At 42.7% G+C, this 21,924-nt stretch overlaps 1 protein-coding gene across 15 annotated transcripts in view; it reads right to left on the minus strand.

Annotated features, from left to right (window-relative positions):
• Positions 1-4,298: 4,298 nt before the first annotated feature.
• ELAVL4 (ELAV like RNA binding protein 4) overlaps positions 4,299-21,924 on the minus strand; it is a 158,824-nt gene continuing 141,198 nt past the window's right edge. For 11 of the 15 annotated variants that reach the window (XM_081055324.1, XM_081055322.1, XM_081055314.1 and 8 more), the window contains 4 exons: positions 13,874-14,027; positions 11,966-12,191; positions 10,283-10,321; positions 4,299-7,318 (listed from right to left, as the gene is read on the minus strand). In XM_081055324.1, coding sequence (XP_080911450.1) covers positions 6,949-7,318; positions 10,283-10,321; positions 11,966-12,191; positions 13,874-14,027 — 789 coding nt within the window. In that variant the 3' untranslated portion in view covers positions 4,299-6,948. The remainder of the gene's footprint in view (positions 7,319-10,282; positions 10,322-11,965; positions 12,192-13,873; positions 14,028-21,924) is intronic. The other 4 variants (XM_081055326.1, XM_081055321.1, XM_081055320.1 and 1 more) reach the window with 1 other exon arrangement.

A 21,924-nucleotide genomic window follows, 5' to 3' on the forward strand; every position in this document is an offset into this window, starting at 1 on the left:
TCATTGCTGTGTCCCTACCTCCATGCCTGGCTTATGGTAGATGTTCAGAGAAAGGATTCGAGGGTAGACAAGGCTTAAGCTGGTTCTGCCACCCCCACCCTGCCTTACCTCACAGGTAGGTGTGTGGTCAACAAATGGTAGTCTCACATTGAAGGGCCCTCAGTGTGGTTTAGGGGAAAAACATTAGATTGGAGCCAGATGGTGTGGGGTAAATTCCAATTTTGCTACCTACTGTACAATCTTGGGCAAGTTACTTAATGTCCTGTTTTTGTCAGATGTGAAAATGGGGATTACACTGGGTGTCTCCCGGGATTGTTCTGAGAACTCAGGGGCAATACAATGAAAGGAGCTCTCACCAAGGCGATACAGGTTTATACAAAGCCTTCATCTCTTTGGAGAGCCATGGGGCCGGCTCCAAGGGCAGCCAAGGTAGCTTTCGAACATTTTTATTTTCCGGTCCTATCCTCAACTCCTTTTTACCTTAATGAATTTTGGTGGTTTAAATAAACCTGTCAACAAATGATTTCATTTTCAAAGATTGCTGAGCAACACTGTTTAAAATCTATCACTTTTAGTTTTTCTTTGTCAATTTGCTTATAAACCAATGTTATGGCTCTGTTGTTCCATTAAAGATTTGCGAAGGGGTTAACTCCAGACATTGTGTATTAATGTAAGTTCCCTTGTTTTCTACATAGCAGGACACATCTCCACCTTTCATTGAGGTGAGGACCATTTGTAATTATTTTGACTCTAGTTATGATGGAATTGGCTCATAGCCAGGGTAGTTTAGCTGGGGGCTTTGCAGTCACACAGGCCTGGGTTTGAATTCTGTTTTCACCACCTACTAACTTGCAGAAGATACCAAATCTCTTGGAGTCTCTGCTCAATGAGAAAGAAGAATGCTATCCCTCACTGAGCTGGCAGAGGGACGAAGTGAATGTATAGCGCCTGGCATATTTGAAAGACTTAATACATGCTACTGCTCTTTCTAGAAATAATTTCTTAAACCTCAAGAACTTTGCTGGAAACTGTTTAATTACATGGCATCCTGGAGTGGTGTGTGAGTCCACTTTGCATTTGAACCACTAGATTTAGCTAGGCTTGCACAGGGAAGCCTTCTAGTGATTAACCTGGGGTCGGGTGATATTTAAGCGTTTTCATTCTGCTGCAGAAACAAAACAGATGAGACTGGAGAAATGCTATTCCTTTAATTGAAGGAACACTTTTATGTTCTCAGGTCTATTTTAATCTTAAGTGCCGATTATGCATTATTCTCTCCTGTTAACAGACGCTTCTGTAAGTGATCTGCACAGAGAGAAATACGATTCTTACATAAATACTGTACTATGAGAAATTATCTTATTACCTAATATGCAAAAGAAACTAATAAGATAAAGGAACGGTATGTGTCACTTTTGGACAATATTAAAACTTGATTTTAGCTCATCGAAATAAAATGTAATTTCCTTTTATTATTCTCTTTTCTAGGTAGAACAAAGGCAGTGAAGGGTGTAGGGATATTATACAGCTGTGTTCCATGAGCTCTTGTTAAAGTTGTGGAATGGATCCAGGCAGGATGGCCTCAAATTCAGACTTTAATGACTTTTCCATTTAGAAAAACACTCTCTTCCTGTTAATGCTGTCTGGTCAGGTATGATTTTCAAATTTGTAGGTGAAAGTAAACAATGCCATTTTCTATTCAACTGTACAAATGCTTGCCTCTGTGTGTTTGCATGTGTATGTCTGTTAAGGAACACATGCATAGTACCTACAGAAAGTAAAGGCAAACAACGACAATAACTGGAAGTTTCCTGAATCATCTATGACATAAGGTGATCAAGTACTGAATTTTGACAAGGTTAAGGTAGCCAGACTGAGTAGGGGCTACTCAGTTTTTTTGAAAAAACTTCGTGAATTTCAAATTTACTTTGTTTTTAGATTTTATTGGGGAAGGGGAACAGGACTTTATTGGGGAACAGTGTGTACTTCCAGGCCTTTTTTCTAAGTCAAGTTGTTGTCCTTTCAATCTTAGTTGTGGAGGGCGCGGCTCAGTTCCAGGTCCAGTTGCCATTGCTAGTTGCAGGGGGCGCAGCCCACCATCCCTTGCAGGAGTCGAATTGGCAACCTTGTGGTTGAGAGCCCACTGGCCCATGTGGGAATCAAACTGGCAGCCTTCAGAGTTAGGAGCATGGAGCTCTAACCGCCTGAGCCACCGGGCCAGCCCCCTCAAATTTACTTATAAATGTTGTTTTTTGGGGTTTAAATGTTTTATTTACAAATGAACAAATGAAATTTAAACAGGACCTGAGCTGATAAAAATTTCTGGCTATAACCATCATTTGGTTAATATTTGATCTTTGGTAATAGACATGAGTTGTTTTGATTCTGGTGGTGATGATGTGGAATGGTTAGACATAAGCACATGGTTTTTTGCACTCTCCCCTTCCTATCACTTTGACAGAAATAACACTAAGTAAATGCCTTCAGCCTTTTCTCGCACGCAATTTTTCAACCAAGCAAACATAATGTACTGAGGATCTTAAAAAATTTAATAATCTCTGCATTCTTGTGATTTGTTAGACCTTTCTCACAAACACCTACAGAAACTATATAATATTGGCTTGGAGATTTAAAGTAACAGGCTTACACTCACAGCAAGATGAATGTTTTATTGGATTTTAGGCAGACATGTGGTGATGATGTTGGGAAGTAACGCCAAGATGGTATAAGTAGAATGTCCTTCTATGGATATTTTAAAGACCTATTTAGATACTTACAGATTTTTGTGAGACTTTCAGGACAGATCTGTTGGAGGCTGGGGAATGAAGTACGTTGAACTCGTAATTACGATTCCACCAAATTCCAATATTCTGAAATAATGTACCCATTCGCTTAAGTGCCCTAAAATGACACCTGTAAGGAGCAGGGGTGGTGATGATTGGTAGTAACTAGCATAGGCTTGGCAGCAATGGTATTAGACCCTATGCTCATGTTTATAAAGCTCTGTTATTCTTGAGAGCAACTATTAGTTTGCCTAGTTTTCTTCAAAAAAGGAACATAGGGGTTTGTCTGTAAGATAAAACTAAAATAAAAACCTTTAAGTTCAACTGTATGAAGTTCAGGCTGACTTGGAGTTTTAATATTTAGCTTTGTTAATTAAATCCCATTCTTTGCCCTGGAGTTAATTATCCCAGCCATTGAGGTAATTTAATATAACGATAAAAAAGGGGCTAATGAGAAATGGAAGAGAATCTGACTATTCCTTCATCTTCCTCATTGGGGGCATTTCCACTTCAAGTGTCAGTTTAAGGACAGTGATATTTTATGGGGTTTTATGAATTTTCAATTAGTGAGAAAATGAAAACGAAAGACAGTAGATCATCAATGAGTGATCACATCAGGAAATCACTAAAAAGCTCATCTTTAAAGTTCAGGGCATATTTTAACATGACTTCATGATACCTTAGGCAATTTCCTCCCCTAGGTTGAGCTTAAATCATGTTCTTTATACACTGTATGAATAAGTCCTCAGTTACTGTTTTTATTCAAAGGCAAGAAAGTCAAATATATGCTGCTTTTAGGCCAAAATGAGTGCTAGAATAAAAAGGTGACCCTTGTTTAGCTGTCACTTCTAGGACAAATGGTCTGTTTCCTTAATATTACAATCAAGTTGTGCGTCTCATGCTGAGGGGCTCTGCTGTAGTATCAGCCTCGGATTCAAATCCCAGCTGGAAACTTGCTCGCTATTTTAAATTACTTAATCTCATTGAGCCTCAGTATTATCATCTGTGAAAGGAGGCTAGGGCTAGTACCTACTTCTCCCAGGTTGCTGGAGGACAAAGTGAGAGAACGTGGAGGACACCATGCGATCGATGTTCCACAAATGGCGACTCCCTTTCTTCTGAACAAGTTGCAAGTATGCTTATAAATGAGTAAGAAGCACTAATGTATCATAATGCCAAATGTGCCAGCTTCTCATCAACCAGGGCAGTGTTCCTCACACTGTAGAGTACCAGTGATTCACCTGGAGTTCTGGTTAAACACAGATTCACATTTGGCCTGAGATTCTGCATTTTAACAACTCTCAGGTGACGCTGATACTGCCCGTTGAAGACCACAAATTTAATAGCATGGAAATAGGGCAATGAATTCTGAATACTGAGTTGACTTTGCAACTTCGCAAAGCAGAATTTTACTCTACCTTTTTTTGTTTAACGATAAAAATATTGGGGAAAGCTGAAGATGCTACAGAAAAAAAAAGTTTGAATAAACACATTTAAAAATCTGGAAAGCTCAAATCCATTCTACGCACTTTCATTTATTGTCTGGACAGATAAAGTACAGATAAAATAATTCAAACACAACAAGATTATGGGAAAAGAAACATTTACAATACTTTCCCTCAGAAATCATCTAAACTAGCAAGATTAACATGAAGTCATTCATTATAACTAAAGTATACAACTGCCTGGTCCTAACATTTTTTTTCCTTTTTTTTTCCCCCAAGTGTGAACACATTATAGAGATTTTGGCATGCCTTTCCCACTAATGCTTAGCAAACGCATCAACATTTTGCCAGCAAACTGCGTTCATTCATAGCAGATGACGTAAAAAGGTTTCCCTGACTGTTGAACGAGTGTTCTCTGAACTGAAATTTGGTGTGTTTTTTTTGTTTTTTGTTTTTTTTCAAAACTGAAAAGAGGAAAAAAAATAGAAAAAAAATTTAAAGGAGGAGTCTATGATGCAGCCTTGGTTTTCGTTATCTGTCTACACTACGACTACTACTACGAGTTCACCTCTTCAGTGTGAAAACAACAGTTCTGTCTACATGCACTTAGTGGGTTCAGCATGGGAAAAAACGCACAAAATAAGCACAAGTTATAAATAACCATAACGTTTTATTACCATTAAGACTAAACTTGTATTGAAAAGATTTTATATAACAAGACAAGAAAAGCAATAGCAAATTTAACTATCAACTAGATTATGCATAGCGAGTAACTGTTTCTATTACCCAGGGAAGAGCATGAACCCTTGTATTTTTTTTTTGTTTTTGTTTTTGTTTTAAATATATAACCATACAAAGCACAAACATACTAAAATGATCAGTGCACTGGACGTGGGAGAATGCTCCCTCAGTCATTTTGTTCCCTTAGCTCTGTTTTGTTTTCCCCAATCTGAATTACATTAAAATAAAGACCCAGTGTTGTTTTTTTTTTTTTTAGTTTTCTACTGTGCAGTAAGAAAAAATATTCACAACAAACATGACAATATATTAAACAATAGTTCTACACAAGTTACCTTGATACCTCTTTAAACTGTCACTTAAATATCATAAGAAAACATTTTAAGACATATACAAACAAAACTAGCCAAGTGTTACAACTTATAATAAATTAACCCAAAGAAAAAATAACTTTATATATATATATATTTATATTGTATATACACATACACACACAACAGAATGACACAATAATATGCTTCTTCCCGTAGTTTAAGTAAACAAATAAGTAGTCTAGCCAATCTAGCTATATTTGATCTCGGCCATAGGCATCATCACATCAGCGATTAAATAAATAAGTGTTTCAAGCAACATAAACAGTGTTTCAAATGTACCAACACAGCCCAGTTCTATCAGCATGGGCTACGAAGTGAATTTGAAAATTCCTTAATGAATTGAAAGCAAATGTTATCTTTTGTTTTCCTCTCCTAAACACATTACATTTAACTATGATACTAAGATATGTAAATAATTTCGTAGCACCTACTGCTCAAACTAAGGAAGTTTTAGATCAGAAGGAAAATTAATTTTTGAAATTTTTGTTCTGCTGACATCCCATACTGATGACGTAAAGAAAAACTGTCTTTCAACTCATCTCCTTGCTTTTGGGTTTTGACTGTGGGGAACTGTGGTACCCTGGGTAGAACGAACACTCCTTTCCCCTAGTAATTAATAATTTTCTTTATTATTATTACATGCTATGAAAAGATATGAAGATCATCTGTTTATAGCCCATCCTTCAAAAAACAGTCTACGAATCCAGTTTAAAACACACATCTGATCTCTAAAAAGTTACCAGTGCAGTATGAACGCGACAAAGTTGTCAATTTCCCCTAAATTAGCCAGTCAAAATATTTTTTTCTCAAATCCAGATTCTCTTGTAAAAATTCTTTATATTTTATAAAAATAGATTTTTCTTGAAACCCATTTTCAGCAAAGAGACCACCTCTTTGGCAACAATGTTAATGTTATTAAATTGTTAATGTCATCAGGTATCCCCCTTGCCCCCATCCCCTAACAGAAGACTGTTTTAGTTCACATGATATAAAAGAAAAAAGGAAAAATAAAAAAATTTGCAAAAGTTTTTTTTTTTTCATTTTTGCAATTTTTATTATTCCTCTTTAATTGTGTGGGGTTTTTTTTCCTTACCAATCTGATTGGATCAACATTTTGACAAAAAAGAAAAATCTTTTTTTTTCTTTCTTTGAATCCCATTACTTTGTAAAAATTGTTTTGTTTTTATTATTTTTTTTTTGTTGTTTTTTGTTTTTCTTCTTCAAATGAGCGAATGGTCATCTTAAAAAGACCCACCTTCAAGGAAGGTAGTAAAGTTAGCTGGCTGGGTAAAAATCCCTGCACATTGCTATCTATGTATATTATATTCAACAACGACAGCTATGAAAGAACATTCAATGCATCAAAGATATTTTTTTGTTTTTTTTCTTTTTTTCTAAGCATTATAAAATCCTTTCCTGGTACACCTCAGGATAACCCAATGTTTTAATACTTAGGCAACACTGGCTTATAAAGTCCATGGTTGAATATAAGCCTGGAAAAGTTTGTTTCTCTCTCTTTTGTGTGTGTGTATGTATGTGTGTGTGTGCGCGCATGTGTTTTGTTCGTATATATTTATATATATATTTTAATAATTAAGGATGGGAAATTCAGGATTTGTGGGCTTTGTTGGTTTTAAAGGAAACTTGCAATACTCGGTCTCCCAAGCGGTACCCGTTGAGGCTGGCGATGGCCATGGCGGCCTCGTCATAGTTGGTCATGGTGACAAAGCCAAATCCCTTGCACTTGTTGGTGTTGAAGTCACGGATGACCTTGACATTGTTCACTGCGCCAAAGGGGCCGAAGAGCTGCCAGAGGACACTCTCATCCGAATCAGGAGACAGGTTGTAGACAAAGATGCACCAGCCTGTTCCTGTGTGACCAGGTATGTTCATTCCCACAAGGCTTGTCATCCCATCAATGGTGATTGGGGAGAACCTGGGGGGACAAGCAGAAGGGGGGACTGGTCCAGACATCAGTCTGACCCAGGATAACACAGAGATGCAGAGACAGACACGGGGCAGAGGGCTGAGTGAGTGTTTGCAGGAGAGTCATCAGGGTTTACAAACCAAAATGCAAAAACTAATGTCTGTGGCATTTCCACTGATGGGAATGGCTAGAGGGCTAAAGCACTTATATGCCAAGAGAAAGGCCTCGGTCAATTCCTAAAAACCACAAGGAACTCCCAGAGAGCAATGCTCTATCAGTCTATCCAGGTATGTGTTTATAAGGTATCCCACCCAGACCCTTACCCTCCCTCCCCACAATAAACCGTGAGCTCTTGGGGGAAAGGGCTTGATTTCATTCATTTTATTGCTCTATTTATTTATTCAGTGGAGCACATATGGGAATCTCACCGACATAGTGACATGTAGAAAACACTCAATAAATCTTTGTTGATTGAACAAGTGAATAACATTGTGGATGTCAATGCCTGGGAAATTTTACTTTTTGAGGCAGATTAGGGGATAGCCCTAGAAGTGCTCAAGTCTACCATCTTTGCAGTCCCTTGACTTATGGTTGTCAAAGATCTCTTGATATTATTGATGAAGATACATGAGATGAACAAACATGTCTTGTTATTAAGCAGATGGGTGGCTCATGTTTCATTTAGCATTTATTTAAAAGAGTTCCCCCAAACACCCCTGAGCAATAACAATGACAATGTATCACTCTTTGATGCTGTATTATCTGGAATTCATTTCTAAGTGTTACAGGAATGAGATTTCAAGGGGTTTGTGCATTTATGTATCTTGAATCGCTGTACATTAGGAAAGTAGAAAACTGTTATTTGCCCTATTACAACCACTTTTGTATTTGGCTTCAAAATATTCTGTTTTCATGTAATCTTGAAAGGAAAAACAGCCTTGGGATTCTATTCACTGTCTGATGAAACATATCCATGTATGATTCATGATGGACGCATGAGATGAAACAATTAGGTTGCCAGTGCCTACAGCAGAAAACTATTTGTTAACAGTTTGGTTTATACCAAACTTATACAGGGATTTTGACCTATACTATGACTAGTATCTTGATTTTAATATTTTTTTTTTCTGAAGCGGGGAATAGGAGAAGGAGAGGAAGCAAAAACTGGGGAAGAGAATGGGGCCAAGCGTCATCTAGGACTGTTTTAAAAATATGCATATATTCTTGGAGATTTGAAAGCCTTGTGCAAGAAAAGTACTGCACTGAGAATTTGGATAATCAAGTGGCTGCTGAAGATATACTAAACATAATTCAATAGACATTATTTTTGGTATTATTCACTAAGATAATCTTCTCTCTTGCTTAAAAACAAATAATAAGACCAAACCAAAAAAACATCATTATACAGATTCTGGAAGGGCAAATCCATGTCTAATCGTTGTTTGCATTATTTCTGAAGACTGTCTTTTCAACCTTTTCTCTTCCAACTGCGTTAACGCTTTTCAGTTTAGAGGTAGAGAGCAGTTAAGTATTCACGATAAGGCCAAAGTCAGGGTCAGCAAAGAGGTTTCAGCTCTAGTTGGTAATGGTTACCTGGAGCACTTTAGTAGGAAATATTCTGGGTCCAAAGCTGGGTTTAATAGGAAACGAGAATGGATGCTCTTATCATCTGATGATGTTTACGATGGCTGGAGAATTACAGAACGTGGCTGCACGCATGCAGCTGCTGGGACTTCCCTGGCCTTATGTGTGTATAAGCATCTCCCGCTTCCTAATATTTGGTACTACTTCACTGAAGTGAGGCAGGAGCAAAGGTAGGGACGGAGCTGGGAAAGATGCGAACTATGTGGGAATGGGCAAGCAGTATGCTAGACACACGGGGATAATTCACTCCCTGGTACTGCGATTGAGGTTGGAGAGGCTGGCGCTGATAGTGGAGTCTGCAGTCAAGTTACTTCCTCCACTGTGTGCCTGTTTCCAGGATCGGGGTACTTACCACGCATGGCCAAGTGGTGCAAGAACTGCCTCAGACAGGGGGTATGACGCGGACTATTAAAGACCTCGTCTCTTTCCCTTAACTGTAGGAAGGGGAATTAAAGTGTGCAGCTCTACTGAGCAGGATGATGAAGATGGTATGTTGCTAGCAGCTCAGTGGAGCTTATCAAAAGCACATTTGGGAATCTCATGGACACGGTGACATAACACACTCAACCTCCTGAGATTCAGCTTTGAGATTAGGTTTGGACACCCTTGTGCCTGCATTCCGAGAGCCTCAAAAGCCTTGACTCTCGTTGAGCCCCCGACCTCACAAACAGGTTTTAAGTGAACAAAACAGCAAGTTTAAAACACACATACAGAGATAATCAAGGGAGGATTTATAATAACTCTTAAAACCTGCAACAAAAACAATAACAACCCTGGCTGAGGTGCACACAGATACACTGCATTCTCAGGCTGTGCCCTGAAAAGCACACTGGCGGGGTGGTTGGAGGCGAGGCAGAAGGTCATCCATGCATTTATTCATGCTTGGCCAGGGCTGCTAGTCCAAAATCTAATTTTTCCACTGACAATCATAAGATTGTCAACCATGATTAGCAAAATGTTCTAATTTTGATTTGCTGGAATCTGCCCTCTTAACTGAATCTTGGCATTGCTAATGCAAAACAGTTGCTCTGCAAGTTTGCAAAATCAGCTGGCAGAGTCAAAGCCTTCCCCCTAGGGGAGCCACTGGGAGGACCAGATTATCAAGGGTTTGGTAGCTGTGGCACCTGAACCATAGGAGAAGCCCACCTGCAAATGAAAGGAAAAGTGAAACACACAAACACACTTTGTGTGCCCTAAAAGAAACAAAACCAACTGAGGTCCGAAATTAAAATTAAGAATTTGACATGCTGGTGGAAGAAAAAGGAAGAATTAAAAAAAAAAAAAAAGAAGTAAAGTTAGTGAATTAAAAAAAAATTCTAGCCCCAGTCTGTGCCAACACGGACATCTGGCAATCTGTGGAGTTTTAATTACCTCTTTACGCCATAGGCCATATTAAGCAAATTGTCCAGCCTGCAAAGAGAAGGAGGGTCTCTGGGTTAATGCCGCACAGATGGCAAGATCACTCAATGGAACTATTAATAAGAATGCTCCATTTTCAAAGAAGAAAAGCTCAACAACTTTCCCCAGTGCTTAGGAGTCTATCCAGCAGTAGTTCCCCCCTTTCCTGCCTCCTATTACAAGTAATTCACGTTCAGGTCAATGCTAGGGTTTAAAGCAAGTGTCTAATGAATCTCCCTTTCTTTCAAGGTCTGAATTAATCCCAGTGCCCCCATCTCGCAGAACATTTGCGTATATTTTATTTTATATTGTGTGTGAAATTGTTAAAAAGAGGGGGCTTCTTAAGTCGTTCACATTTTATTATAACTAAACTGGTGAATAAAGGTCTCTGTGCCAGGTTAACAATACACGCACGCACACACAATGCATATCAGAATGGATCTTTTCTCTTAGCCTAGCTACATGAACTAAATCTTCTTATCACACACGTTGTTTGAAGGGTGGAAGGAGTTTGGGAGTTAAGATTTTTTTAAAAATTAGCGTACTATTTACAACCTGCAAGCACCTCCCAGCAAACTGCCATAATGTTCTAATCTCCCTCATGTTCAGCACCTCGACTGGGACACGCTAGTCACGCCACGGGGCAGTAGTAACCATAGCTTCCTCCATGGATTGCCTGCTGGAAAGGCTTTTTACATAAATACTGCATGTGCTCTCACACAGCATAAAAATTAGATGACTTGGACTCTTCATGCAATCATTAGCCATTTCAAATTCCCGGGGCCTGGGAGGACAGTACAAAGACTGGTTTTTCTTCTCCTGGTGGCCAGATGGAAGGGCTGACTATCTTCCCTCGTGATGTTTACAAAAGAGAAAAACGCTTTCGTGAAACGGAAGTTGGGACATGGGTGGAAAAAAATAATTATTTTAGAATTATTATGGGTCGGTCAAGAATATTCTTATCACTTGCATGATAGAGGCCGTTCAAGGTCAGACGGCCTCCCTGGAGAGAAAGGTGCATTTCAGAAATGTCCCAGAAGAAAGGAAACGCCCCCATCACACCAGGAGTTTCCTGGGGGTTTGGGCACCTGATGGAAACAGCAATAAGTCTTGGACAAAATCTTCCTCCTTGTCTTCCCAGAGTCTGCGGACTTAACCGTCAGAGTGAAGTTAATGCAAAAGAAAGTACCCCTGCGTCCTAAGCCAGCAGAGTCACCTGCAGAAGGAAGAGGAGGGCCCACTCTCTCCGGCAAGGACCTGCCTCCTGACGTACTGCTTTCTGTAACATTATTAACGCTATACTGTCTTAGCTTTAGGTCTAAGCTGCTGAATCTGGTCACATCTATCATTAACTCTTGTTGAAAATGAACCTTCTTATTGGGGTAAACGCAGAGATTTTGTTTTAACCAAAGAATCTGAAGTTCAGCCACAGTCACAGTGGTAAGTTGGAAGAGGGACATGGAAGAGCATCGGATCCAATCATCTCATGTTATAGGGGTGGAAACTGAGGCTGGTGTGGGTGGTTAGTTTTGTACAGCGATTCCTAAGCTTGAAGATTCTTATCTTTGCCCCATCCTTCAGGACTGTGAGCTGCCCTGGCCCTTGCCCAGCTCTGTACCCATGTGGCCAGGTGTGTAGGCATGTGGGCATACCTACCTGAACCTCTGAGCCTGGTGGTGAAGCGGGCCGGGGTAGCGCCGGTTGGGAGACTGGTAGAGCTGGGAGAGCAGGGCCTGGCTGGACTTCTGGCTGGGGTTGTTGGCAAACTTCACAGTAATCGGTTCCGTAGCACCACTGGGCTTCTGGCCATTCAGCCCTTTGATGGCTTCTTCTGCCTCGATCCTTTTATCAAAACGGATGAATCCTACCCCTCTGGACACTCCTGGAGAAAGAGAAAGAGCCTTCCTAAAGAGTGAACAAACCAAACTGCTATACATCTCTGGAAAGACGTACCCTAGGCCCCATGGACGTTCTGTGGGGAGTCAGCCTACCAGTGGGTCCAGGGCTGAGCCTGCATCCCTGAATCTCTCTCACCATCAAGATGCATTTGCCTGCATTTCTGTCATCATGGCCCTGAATAGGTGACTCCCATCCACAGAACACAGGCATCTGTCACATCTGTCCCTACTAGCCCTCCACCACTGCCCTGCTCCGTCCTATCTCCCTTTAGTTGCTGTAACTGATCATTCACTGTCTCGTTTTGAGTTCTCAGTGGGCCCTCCGGTGGGTCCTCCAGACCTAGCAGCTAAGTACTCTATTTGAAAAGCAAAATATGACCACATTACACCCGTTAAAACCATCTTCTCCATTTTTTGGTCCCTTTTCAATTACCTTGTGCATGGTATCTATTCCTCATTGCCCTCCCCACCCCACACTCCAAACACAGAAAAACAAACAAAACCCACAATAACCCTTCCATGGCTCCATGCTGCATACAGGTAAAGTCCAGACTTCTTGGAGTGGCATTTAACGCCCCTGACGATCCAACCCCAAGTGCCCTGCTCAGCCTCATGTCAGCCATGCTGCACTGCCAGATAAGCCTTGGACAGGTTGTGTTATTCCCTGACTCCATGCCTTGGACTATGCCCTATTTGCTGTAGGATGCATCCTATCCACCTGGAACGCCCCATCCCTCCTTCTTGCCAGATAATTGCAAGACATCCTCCAAAACCCTGTTCAAACACTGCATATTCCATGGAGCCTTCCCGACAACCTCCGCCAGGCACAGTACACCTTCTCCTGACTCTCATGGTACACTGAGCAGTCTCTAGCAGGCACTCATCACACTGGAGTCCTGTCAGGGTGGGACTGTGCCTCCTTCATCCCTGGTCGCCCGTGTCCCTCTACACAGTGTCTGGGGCGCAGCCGGCTTCAGTGAAGGTTTGTTGCATGAATCAAATGATAAGCACATGCTGAACTGCTCATAGGGGGTGTTTTAAATTGGAATCAAGTTAGGAGTAGGTGAAAACATTTTGTCATTAAAAATGCTATGTGACCTCACATTCCTTACTGAGAGGTGGTGGTTGCCTTTCTTTATTGTGGACAAAGTGCTGCAGTACCGAATCCTGGGTTCACATCTCTGCACTGCTATGAACTACCTGGATAGAAGTCAGATCCCCCACTTTGGACCTGTTGCCTCTTGTGTGAAATGAGGCAGTTTGAATTTCCCTCTAACTATGATACTATCTTTGGAGCTAGAGTTAGACATACAAGTTCTTTTCACAAACAAATGTAATGTTACTTGGTTGAGGGTTGAAAGAGACTTTGAAGGTCATATAGTCCCACTCTCAACGTGATGCCCGAATCCTCTTCACAGCTGTCCCAAGTGGTTTAGCTGCTGCTGGAACAGTTTCCATGATGGAGACCGCCTGCCTCCTGAGATGGCCCATTTTAAATTTGGGCAGTTGATTGAAAAGAAGTCTTTCTCCTACGTAAACAAATGTGTCTACTCCTGACCCATCTCCTTCACCCTAAGTAACCATTACCCCTCTGCTCCTATGGGTCACAGGGCACTGGCTGGTGACACTGAGACACAAGGAAAGAAATGACAAAGAAACACTTAACCTGTGACTTGATCAACCAGGATTCGTGAGGTGATGATACGGCCATATTGCGAGAAAAGCTGCTCCAGTTCCTTCTGGGTCATGGTTTTAGGAAGGCCGCTAACGTAGAGGTTAGCGTCCCTGATTGAGGCAGAGCTCGGACGGGCATATGAGACCTAGGAAAAGGCAAAAGGAGCTAAATCTATTATAGGCAACACCCTCCAAGTAGAGACTGAATCAATAACCAAGGTGACAGCGCCTATCATTCTAAATTATGGTGTCAGTGTAAGTAACTCAAGAGCTCAGATTTTTAGCTAACTCTTGTAATAGTAATGAGAACAGGAGAATGGCAATAGATGAACAAAAGGAGAGTTGACGATAACTTAAAACAAATGCACAGATAAGGGTCTCTAAGTGCAGAACAAAATAGCTACTGTATGGCAGCTGTTAAATGCAGAACTACCCACGCTCGGAGTGCTGAAGATTTACCTCCTGGATGTGGGTGTATAGATGACTTACTGTATCCAACACATAATAATCTTTGAATAAACCAAAAAAAAAAAAAAGAAAAATACCCACAAAAAAACAAAACAGAAAAACCCCCATGAAATTCTGCTCTGCAGATTTCTCTCCTTGCCACCCTCCCCACCCCCACCTCTTTCCTCTTGAGCACAGAAGAGCGATCAGGTTCTCTGCAAGACTTTTTACGTTGAATCCTTTGTGTTGCTTCAATCTGTTCCCACAAGGTCTGCTCTCACTGAATGACAAAGTGCTGGTGAAATGGGGCTGAATGAACATCTGCTTGCGAAACTGGATATGTGACCTTGTCATAACATCTGCAAGAACCAGTTGCCTTCGAACTTGGAGGCGGAGCAGATAAAACCACAATAAACAAAATGAGGGCACGGTGGAAAGGACGAAGGGAGAGGGCAGCAGGAGAGAAAAGTGAGCCTCACCGATGCTTATAATAAGTTCGACTTTGTAAATTTGTCCTCCCAGATCTCTCAACTGCTCCCCACCCCCCCGAAAGCTAACACAGAAGTGTAAACAGATCTGAAATTCCATCTGCAAGAAGCCAAATCTGTAGCAGCACACACAAGCAAAGCAAACCCCAGCAGTCATTAATTTTAGACTTTCACTTACTTATTTATTTTTTAAGAAAACAACATCAGACGTTTGAAATATAATTTACAGCTAGTCTAACAAAAGCACTTTCCTGCTAAAGCTATTTCTGGGGCGGTTATGGCTCAGAATAAATGATGAAAACAGTCATTTCAGAGCACATCTGACAACGTTGGACAGGAAGGGACCTATATGCTTTAGCATTTTTCAGTTGGGAGTATTTTTTCATCTGTAACCCATACAGAAGACTTGCTAAGACTATAGGGGTGTGTGTGTGTGTGTGTGTGTGTGTGTGTGTATGCATACTGTGTACACACAAGGGCATGTGTGCAAAAGGACTTGTGCATGTTAAACTGGACGTTTAGCAATAAAAACTAAACCTTCAGAAGTGGACCTTGCATCTGAGAATGGGTCTGGCAAAGAACCATGAGGGATGAGCAGACCCCTTCACCATGGCCCTCTCTCCCTTTCCATGACAGAGATGCCAGGTACCTTTATGGGTTCCACACCTACAAATAGGTGTTCACTCAACAAATGAAATGACGTGAGTGCCTAATTTGCTTTACTGGCGTCCTCCTGCCATGGAGCAAGGCAGTCTGCCTGCAGTGTCTGCATCTGTTAGAAACTCATGGGCAGCCTTTTAGACTCCTTCCCAACACATGGTTGACAGGCAGAAGGACCTTCCCATGGAGCGCCCCTGTGTGTGCAGTTTTTGGGGGTGGGGGATAAAGGACCAAGAACCCCATGTGACTGCCTGGACAGGGTATCACTCCACACAAGGCTCTCCTATTTTTGTCCTCTAAGGGACAAAATATTTCAGGTTATAACCTTGCAAAACTCTTTTAGGCGTGAGGTGGAAGGGGTAGGGAGAAAGAAAGAAAACAATAGTGATCTGTCCATGGTAATGAGGGTCATCATCCTTGTCTCACCCCTGCCAATTACTGACAAATTAATTATCTGAATGACCTCTGTGTTCCCTTATAACATACTCTCCTACCTCTGTGCCTTTGTTCATGGAGAAAAATTTTCCACCTACTTCCTCAGGTCCAAATCCTACTCTTTCAGGCTCACCTCAAAAGCCACCTTCTCTAGACAGCTTTCCTTGATCTCACCTCCTCCTAAAACCCCCTCATCCAGCAGTGTTCTCCATGAACTGCAGTCAAAGAACTTAACCTGTTCTGACCTTGATTCACCATCCCTCCATCTAGTCTGATCTCCTTGAGGGCCTGGGTTGTATGTGTGTGCCTCATTCATCTCTGTGGCTCTAGCTCTCAGCACAGAGCCTGATATCTACAGGGTACTCGATACCTACTGAAAGAGTGAATGAACACCCACAGATCATAATGACGGATTTTGACATTAATGGCTGATTACAGCTTGGATTCCTGAGAATGAAGGGGGATCGCTGAGAGTTAAGCATCCAGAATTACAGCTGTGTTTCCCCAGGAATCTAAGAGCTAAGGGATAGGTTTCCCATTCTCCAGTGTCTGACGTTGGAAGCACTGAAAGACTGTTCTAGGGCTAGACATCACTTAGAGGCCTTCTCTTATCAAATATTTCCTGAGGAACTACTATGAGCCAGGCGCAGTGCTGCATGCTGAGGATACACGGCAGGCTAGAATGAGCCATGGCCTCTTGCCTCAAAGGACCTCCACGTGCAATGATTACAACCGACAACACATGCAAGGTACTCAATAAATGAGTTAGATGGAAGAATGGATGAGTATACACACATATGGGTCAATTATTACAATGCCACAAATGTGTGCTTTTCCAGGGCTATATGTACGTGAAACTGGAACATGGAGAAGGGAGAGACTAATCTCCCTTTGATTAAGGGTTAAAAGGGCCAGAGAGGAGACAGAGCTGAGGTGAGACTGGTGGTAAGACAGGTGGTAGGGATCACAAAATAGTGGGCTGATGATATCCCTCCTCTATTGTGAGGACCGACAAGCAGATGAAAGTCCAGGGCTTAGTGTAGTGCCTGGCTGGCACCCAATAAAGCTCAGTGGACAGTAACGACCTTGATTCCTTAGTTCTGGGAAGCCAGAGCTGGGGTAAAGAGGAGAGCAGATTAGGACAGACCTGCTAGAGAAAAGGAGCTGACACTGGAAAGTCAATGACACAACCAAAACTAATTCCTCAAAAGATGATTCTGACAGAGGCAGAATTTTAGTCAGGGAGAATTACTGCTCTAGATCCCTAGAGACACACCCCAGCCACAGAGCAGCAACAAATCCCAAAGGTGAATAACACCTCGATTACTCTCTACCAAGCCTAATTCTTGCTGCGTAGTTTTTCTCCTCTATTTGGAACCTTAAGTCTATTCTCTTAGTTTCCTGTCCAGGAAAACTGTAGAAGTAGGAGTGGGCAAAAATGACAGAAAAAGGTTCTTTCTATCTTCAATATCCAAATACTCATCCCAGTATCTAAACTTTTCATATTTCCTCATATATTTATTAAGTCCTTACTGCCCTTTGTTAGGGTGAAACATTTCTAAAACATTTCACTTTTCAACTCCTGCAGAGAATCAGGCATGGTGGGCTTATTAGGCCCACTGAGCCAGTGGCCTTGAGCCTAGGGCTTCCAACGCTGGAGGCAGCACCCTGGAGAACTCCTTGCTGAAGATCATAGACCCCGCTTGCTTCACTCATCCAGAATCTCTGAAGACAAGATTGGCCTTTCTAGGCCAGTACTGATCTTGCTCTGGAACTCAGACAGAGCTGGGAGTGCGGAGGCCACTCTTCTTTCTCTGGGCGGCCCAAAGGCAAGTGAAGGTGAATGGTGTACTTTTCAGTGGTCTTGAGGGAAGATGTGCAGTCCACCCCAAATCCCCATCTCGCTCCATCCTTGCAGGCTCACAGTGACCCCACCCTCACGAGAGTCACAGTGCAGCGTGGAACTATGAACCCTGACTGGGGGCTGTCTCCAGCACTCACTAGCTATGTGGCCTTAGGCAAGTAGTTCGTGCTTGGTAAGTCTCAATTTCTTTATTGGTAAAAAGGGGGGCAATTCTCCTTTGATGGGTTATTGTAAAGAACCGAGACAATAGATCGAATGTGTCTAGCGCATACCTAGAATTTAGTAGACACTTAGTAAACACGATTATACAATGAGTCATACAGGCTTTTGTGGACCAGCCTGAGGCCCGAGCCCCTATAGAACACACTTTTCAATTTTACCACACAAGCGAACACCTGGAACACTATCCGGGAGCGCCTAGAGGGGCACTGCGCTCCTCTGTCAGCCTGGTGGCATCTGGATCTTCCTTTACCACTTCCCTGCCGTGAATTTCCTCCAGCACATTCTTACAGATTCTACTGGGTCACATCCACAAAGTACTTTGCATTTTCCAAAGAGACTTCACAAGGCTGCTGTCAGTGATTCTCACCAAGGTGGCAAAGCAGGCATTGTCATTCCTCAGAGATGGGGCAGCAGGACCAGGGTGGGGGCTGCCCCTTCCCACACAGCACTCAGGTTCCTTCCCCGGTTCACAGCCAGGGCTTGGCCTGGGCATGGTGGGAGGAAAAGCATGGCCTGGGGAGAAACATTTCCTGAATCATCAGACAACACCTCACCCCTGTCTGACCTGCCATGGTACAGAAACGGGAAAGGACTTAGAAAATGTGATAAAGCTAGGATCTCGGCTGTTATGAGGAGGATAAAAATGAAAGGAAAAGGCATCCTTCTCTGCCCTGGGAAGGTGCTCCTTCAGGAAAACACTGGTATTAGAAGATGAGCGTTTCCTTCATTCCTTCCCTTCCTGAACACTTTCTGGGAGCCAGGCCCTGTGCTGGGGGCTGAGTGTCTCTGAGTCCAGGACCCCACAGTCCGGTGAGGGAAATAAGCAAACAAATGAAGAGTGTGATGCAGAGGCTGCCCTGCTGGGGGTACTTATTTCCTACTCTAGTGTTTCCTTCCCTGTGGAGGAAGCCCCTTGGAGTAATAACAGCCCAGGCCTCTTTGTACCCCTTCTCCCTCTCTTCTCCAGGGGAAGTGGAATGGCTGCTCTGAACCGGCTTCAATACAGGAAATGGGCATGTGAGCCTCAGATGCTGCCCGCTTCCTGCCTTCTGGGAGCCAGATGTCGGCCGGAAGTGTGCTTTCTGTTCCAGGCTCTAAGTTCTATGCTCTCATATGGGGAGGCTGGTGGGAACCAGAGCACCTGTGACAGGGTATGTCAGTGTGTTAAAGTGTGGCGTTAGGAAACCCAAGGTGTCCATGGAATCAATCTGGGTTTTAATCAGTAATAAAGATGGCCCAAGGATACCATATGCTTTTCTCTTTTGCTTCATCTCTCAATAGGTTTAGAACTTGTATGTGGAAAACAGAGGTGTCATTTGTTGGGCCCCTTCGAATTACAATGACGACCTCTGTCACTGACTGAATGTTTTCATGAGCTCAGCATTCTATTCACAAAACGGTTTATGGTAAGAGGAAATAAAGTTGACAGGTGATGTTGGTGATCCCAGCCGGAAGCACTATCCTTGAAACCTGCTTCACAGAAACTTGGTGCTAGAAGTGGCCTCAAACATTCTAGGCAGGATCCAAGACACTGGGCTACCCATTTACACATTTCCAAGGACAGGAAGCTCACTACCCCATGAGCCATCCTACACCATCACTGATTATTTAGACAGTTCCTCCTCCTGAGTTTGAAGCTGTCTCCCCCGTAGCGTTCATCCTTTTATTTCTATGCTAGCTTCACACACTAGGAGTATCCTTCCTCTTCTCATAACCCCTTATCGTGTGGGTCTCACTGATAGGTATTGGTTAGAGTATTAGGCAACTGGACTCTGAGATAGACCCCTCCAAGGAAGTTCTCGTTTATGTTACCTTAACTGAAATTGAGCATCTATTCTGACATGGAAAGGAAACAGAGTTAGTTAAGAGCAAGGGTTTTGGGGTCGGAGAGATGTGAATTGAAACCCTGACCACTTAGTAACTGTGTGACCTTGGGGTATGTCACTTAATCTTTCTGACCTGCGTCACTTAAATAACCTAGTTTAGAAGCTTTCTGACAGAGATTTTTGAGGGTTCAGCAAGCTAATGCATATAAGATTCCTAGGCACAATGCATGGCACACAGGAAGTGCTCAGTAAGTAATGGCTTTGGTATAATTGCTATGGATTCAAGTCTTAGACACCAGGGATGCAGAGATGAATACAATAGTCCCTGACCTGTAGAACTATTAGTCTAGCAGAGGAGACACACACAGAGACTGATCATTTCAGAAACTCAGGCCGCAGGTTTTCCCCAATCAGTTGTAACACCCTATTCTGAGGGAGCACAAACTCCCCAGAGCATACGGCTCCCTGGGGGACAGCCACTAGAAAGAGACCAGGAGAACAGACTCTGGTGCTGCCAGGGCCTTCTAAGATCAACCCTCCCAGGGACCTCCGATCCCACCTCCAAGGGCAGGGAGAGAAGAAAAAAGCCAGCTGGCTCCTGGAAACCACGGCTTTGATTGTGAGGATCAGCTTTCCCCATTGCCTGTGGCTGCAGCTTTGCCCACAGGCAGGACAGGTGTCGGCTTATGTGGCCCAACTCTTCCTACTTCCCCCACCTGTCACCTGATACATGATACTCTTTTATCGGGGCAAAACCGGATGCTAACGTTTCTAGGGGAGTTCTGAAAGTGCTACTTCTCTCCGCCCAAACACCATCACTGGTCCTCCAGCACCTTGCTGTAGAAGTTCAAATCCCTTACCTGAGCACCAAGCCCTCTGGGATCCAGCCCAACCTCTCCTTTCCTACTAACCTCCCCATGTACCCTAGGCCTCAGTTCAAACAGAAAAGGTGACTATGTGCTGAACGTTTCTACTTCCATGCCTTTGTTCTTGCTATTTGTTTATCATCCAGGCAAAATGAACTCCTGTCCGTCCTTCCAGGCCCAGCCTGAATGCTGCCTCCACCAGAGGCCCAGGCACAAATGACTGCTTTTTCCTTGGACTCTACAGATGACACACATTTCAATGGCAGCAGCTATCATACCCTGCCTCCCATCACAGCCATCTGTGCTAACACTGCATCTGCCCTAATAGTCTGAGCATTCTGGTGGCTTCTGCAGACCCCCTGTGACAACAGTCTCAAAGCTTTACATGGGGCAGGTACTGAATAAATCCTCTACGAATTGAAGTGAAAATGTATAATAAACATACCGTATGCAATGACGTTGAGCTCCTTTCCCAGGGGCTGACTCTCATGTGGAGAAGGAGCTACAGGGAATTGGAGAGTATCCAAGAGTATCCAAGAATATCATAAGAGTCTCTGGCACACAGTAGGGTGAATAAATACGTCTTTTTAAAAAATGGTGTGATGGTTTACAACTTCTTTTCAAAAGTCCATTAAATTATCAAGGGGGGGTTCCTTAGTACAAGATCTCGCTGTCTGTCTAGTGGCCCCCAAAAGGGATAGATGGGCTAACGGTTTCACAACCTGATTAGTGGAAGAGCTGGTCTCAGACTCAGGGCTTTAGATACTCAGTCTCCTCACTAAACAGCAACTCCTGACTCTTGCTTTATGAAAGACTGATAAGATTACTGTGGCCACCTGAAAGCTCCATAAGCCTGTCCACTATACAAAGCCTTTTGTGTATGCTGTCTGAGGCTTTGTGAGGCTCAGACTCCTTTATTCTCCTACGTGTCTCTGAAACATAGATGGAAAAATGTCTTCTCCTCTCCTTATGTAATTTTCACCTTAGGAGTAACCCTATTCACTGTCATCTTCATTCTGGGGAGCATTATTTGAGCACCCACTGTAAACCATGATTACCTGTAAGTGAGAAATTACTACTTCTATTTTCCAGATGACAAACTCTGCCTCAGTGAAGTAAAGTACTTGTCCAAGGTCACACTAGCCAAACTAAGACATGACTCCACGTTTTGGGATCTTTCCACTATGCCATGCTAATGTGAAATAAAAGCCGCGTGCTTGGCACAAACTGCCATT

The sequence above is a fragment of the Rhinolophus hipposideros genome, assembly GCF_964194185.1.
Source record: "Rhinolophus hipposideros genome assembly, chromosome: 8".
Taxonomy (NCBI): Eukaryota; Metazoa; Chordata; class Mammalia; order Chiroptera; family Rhinolophidae; genus Rhinolophus; species Rhinolophus hipposideros.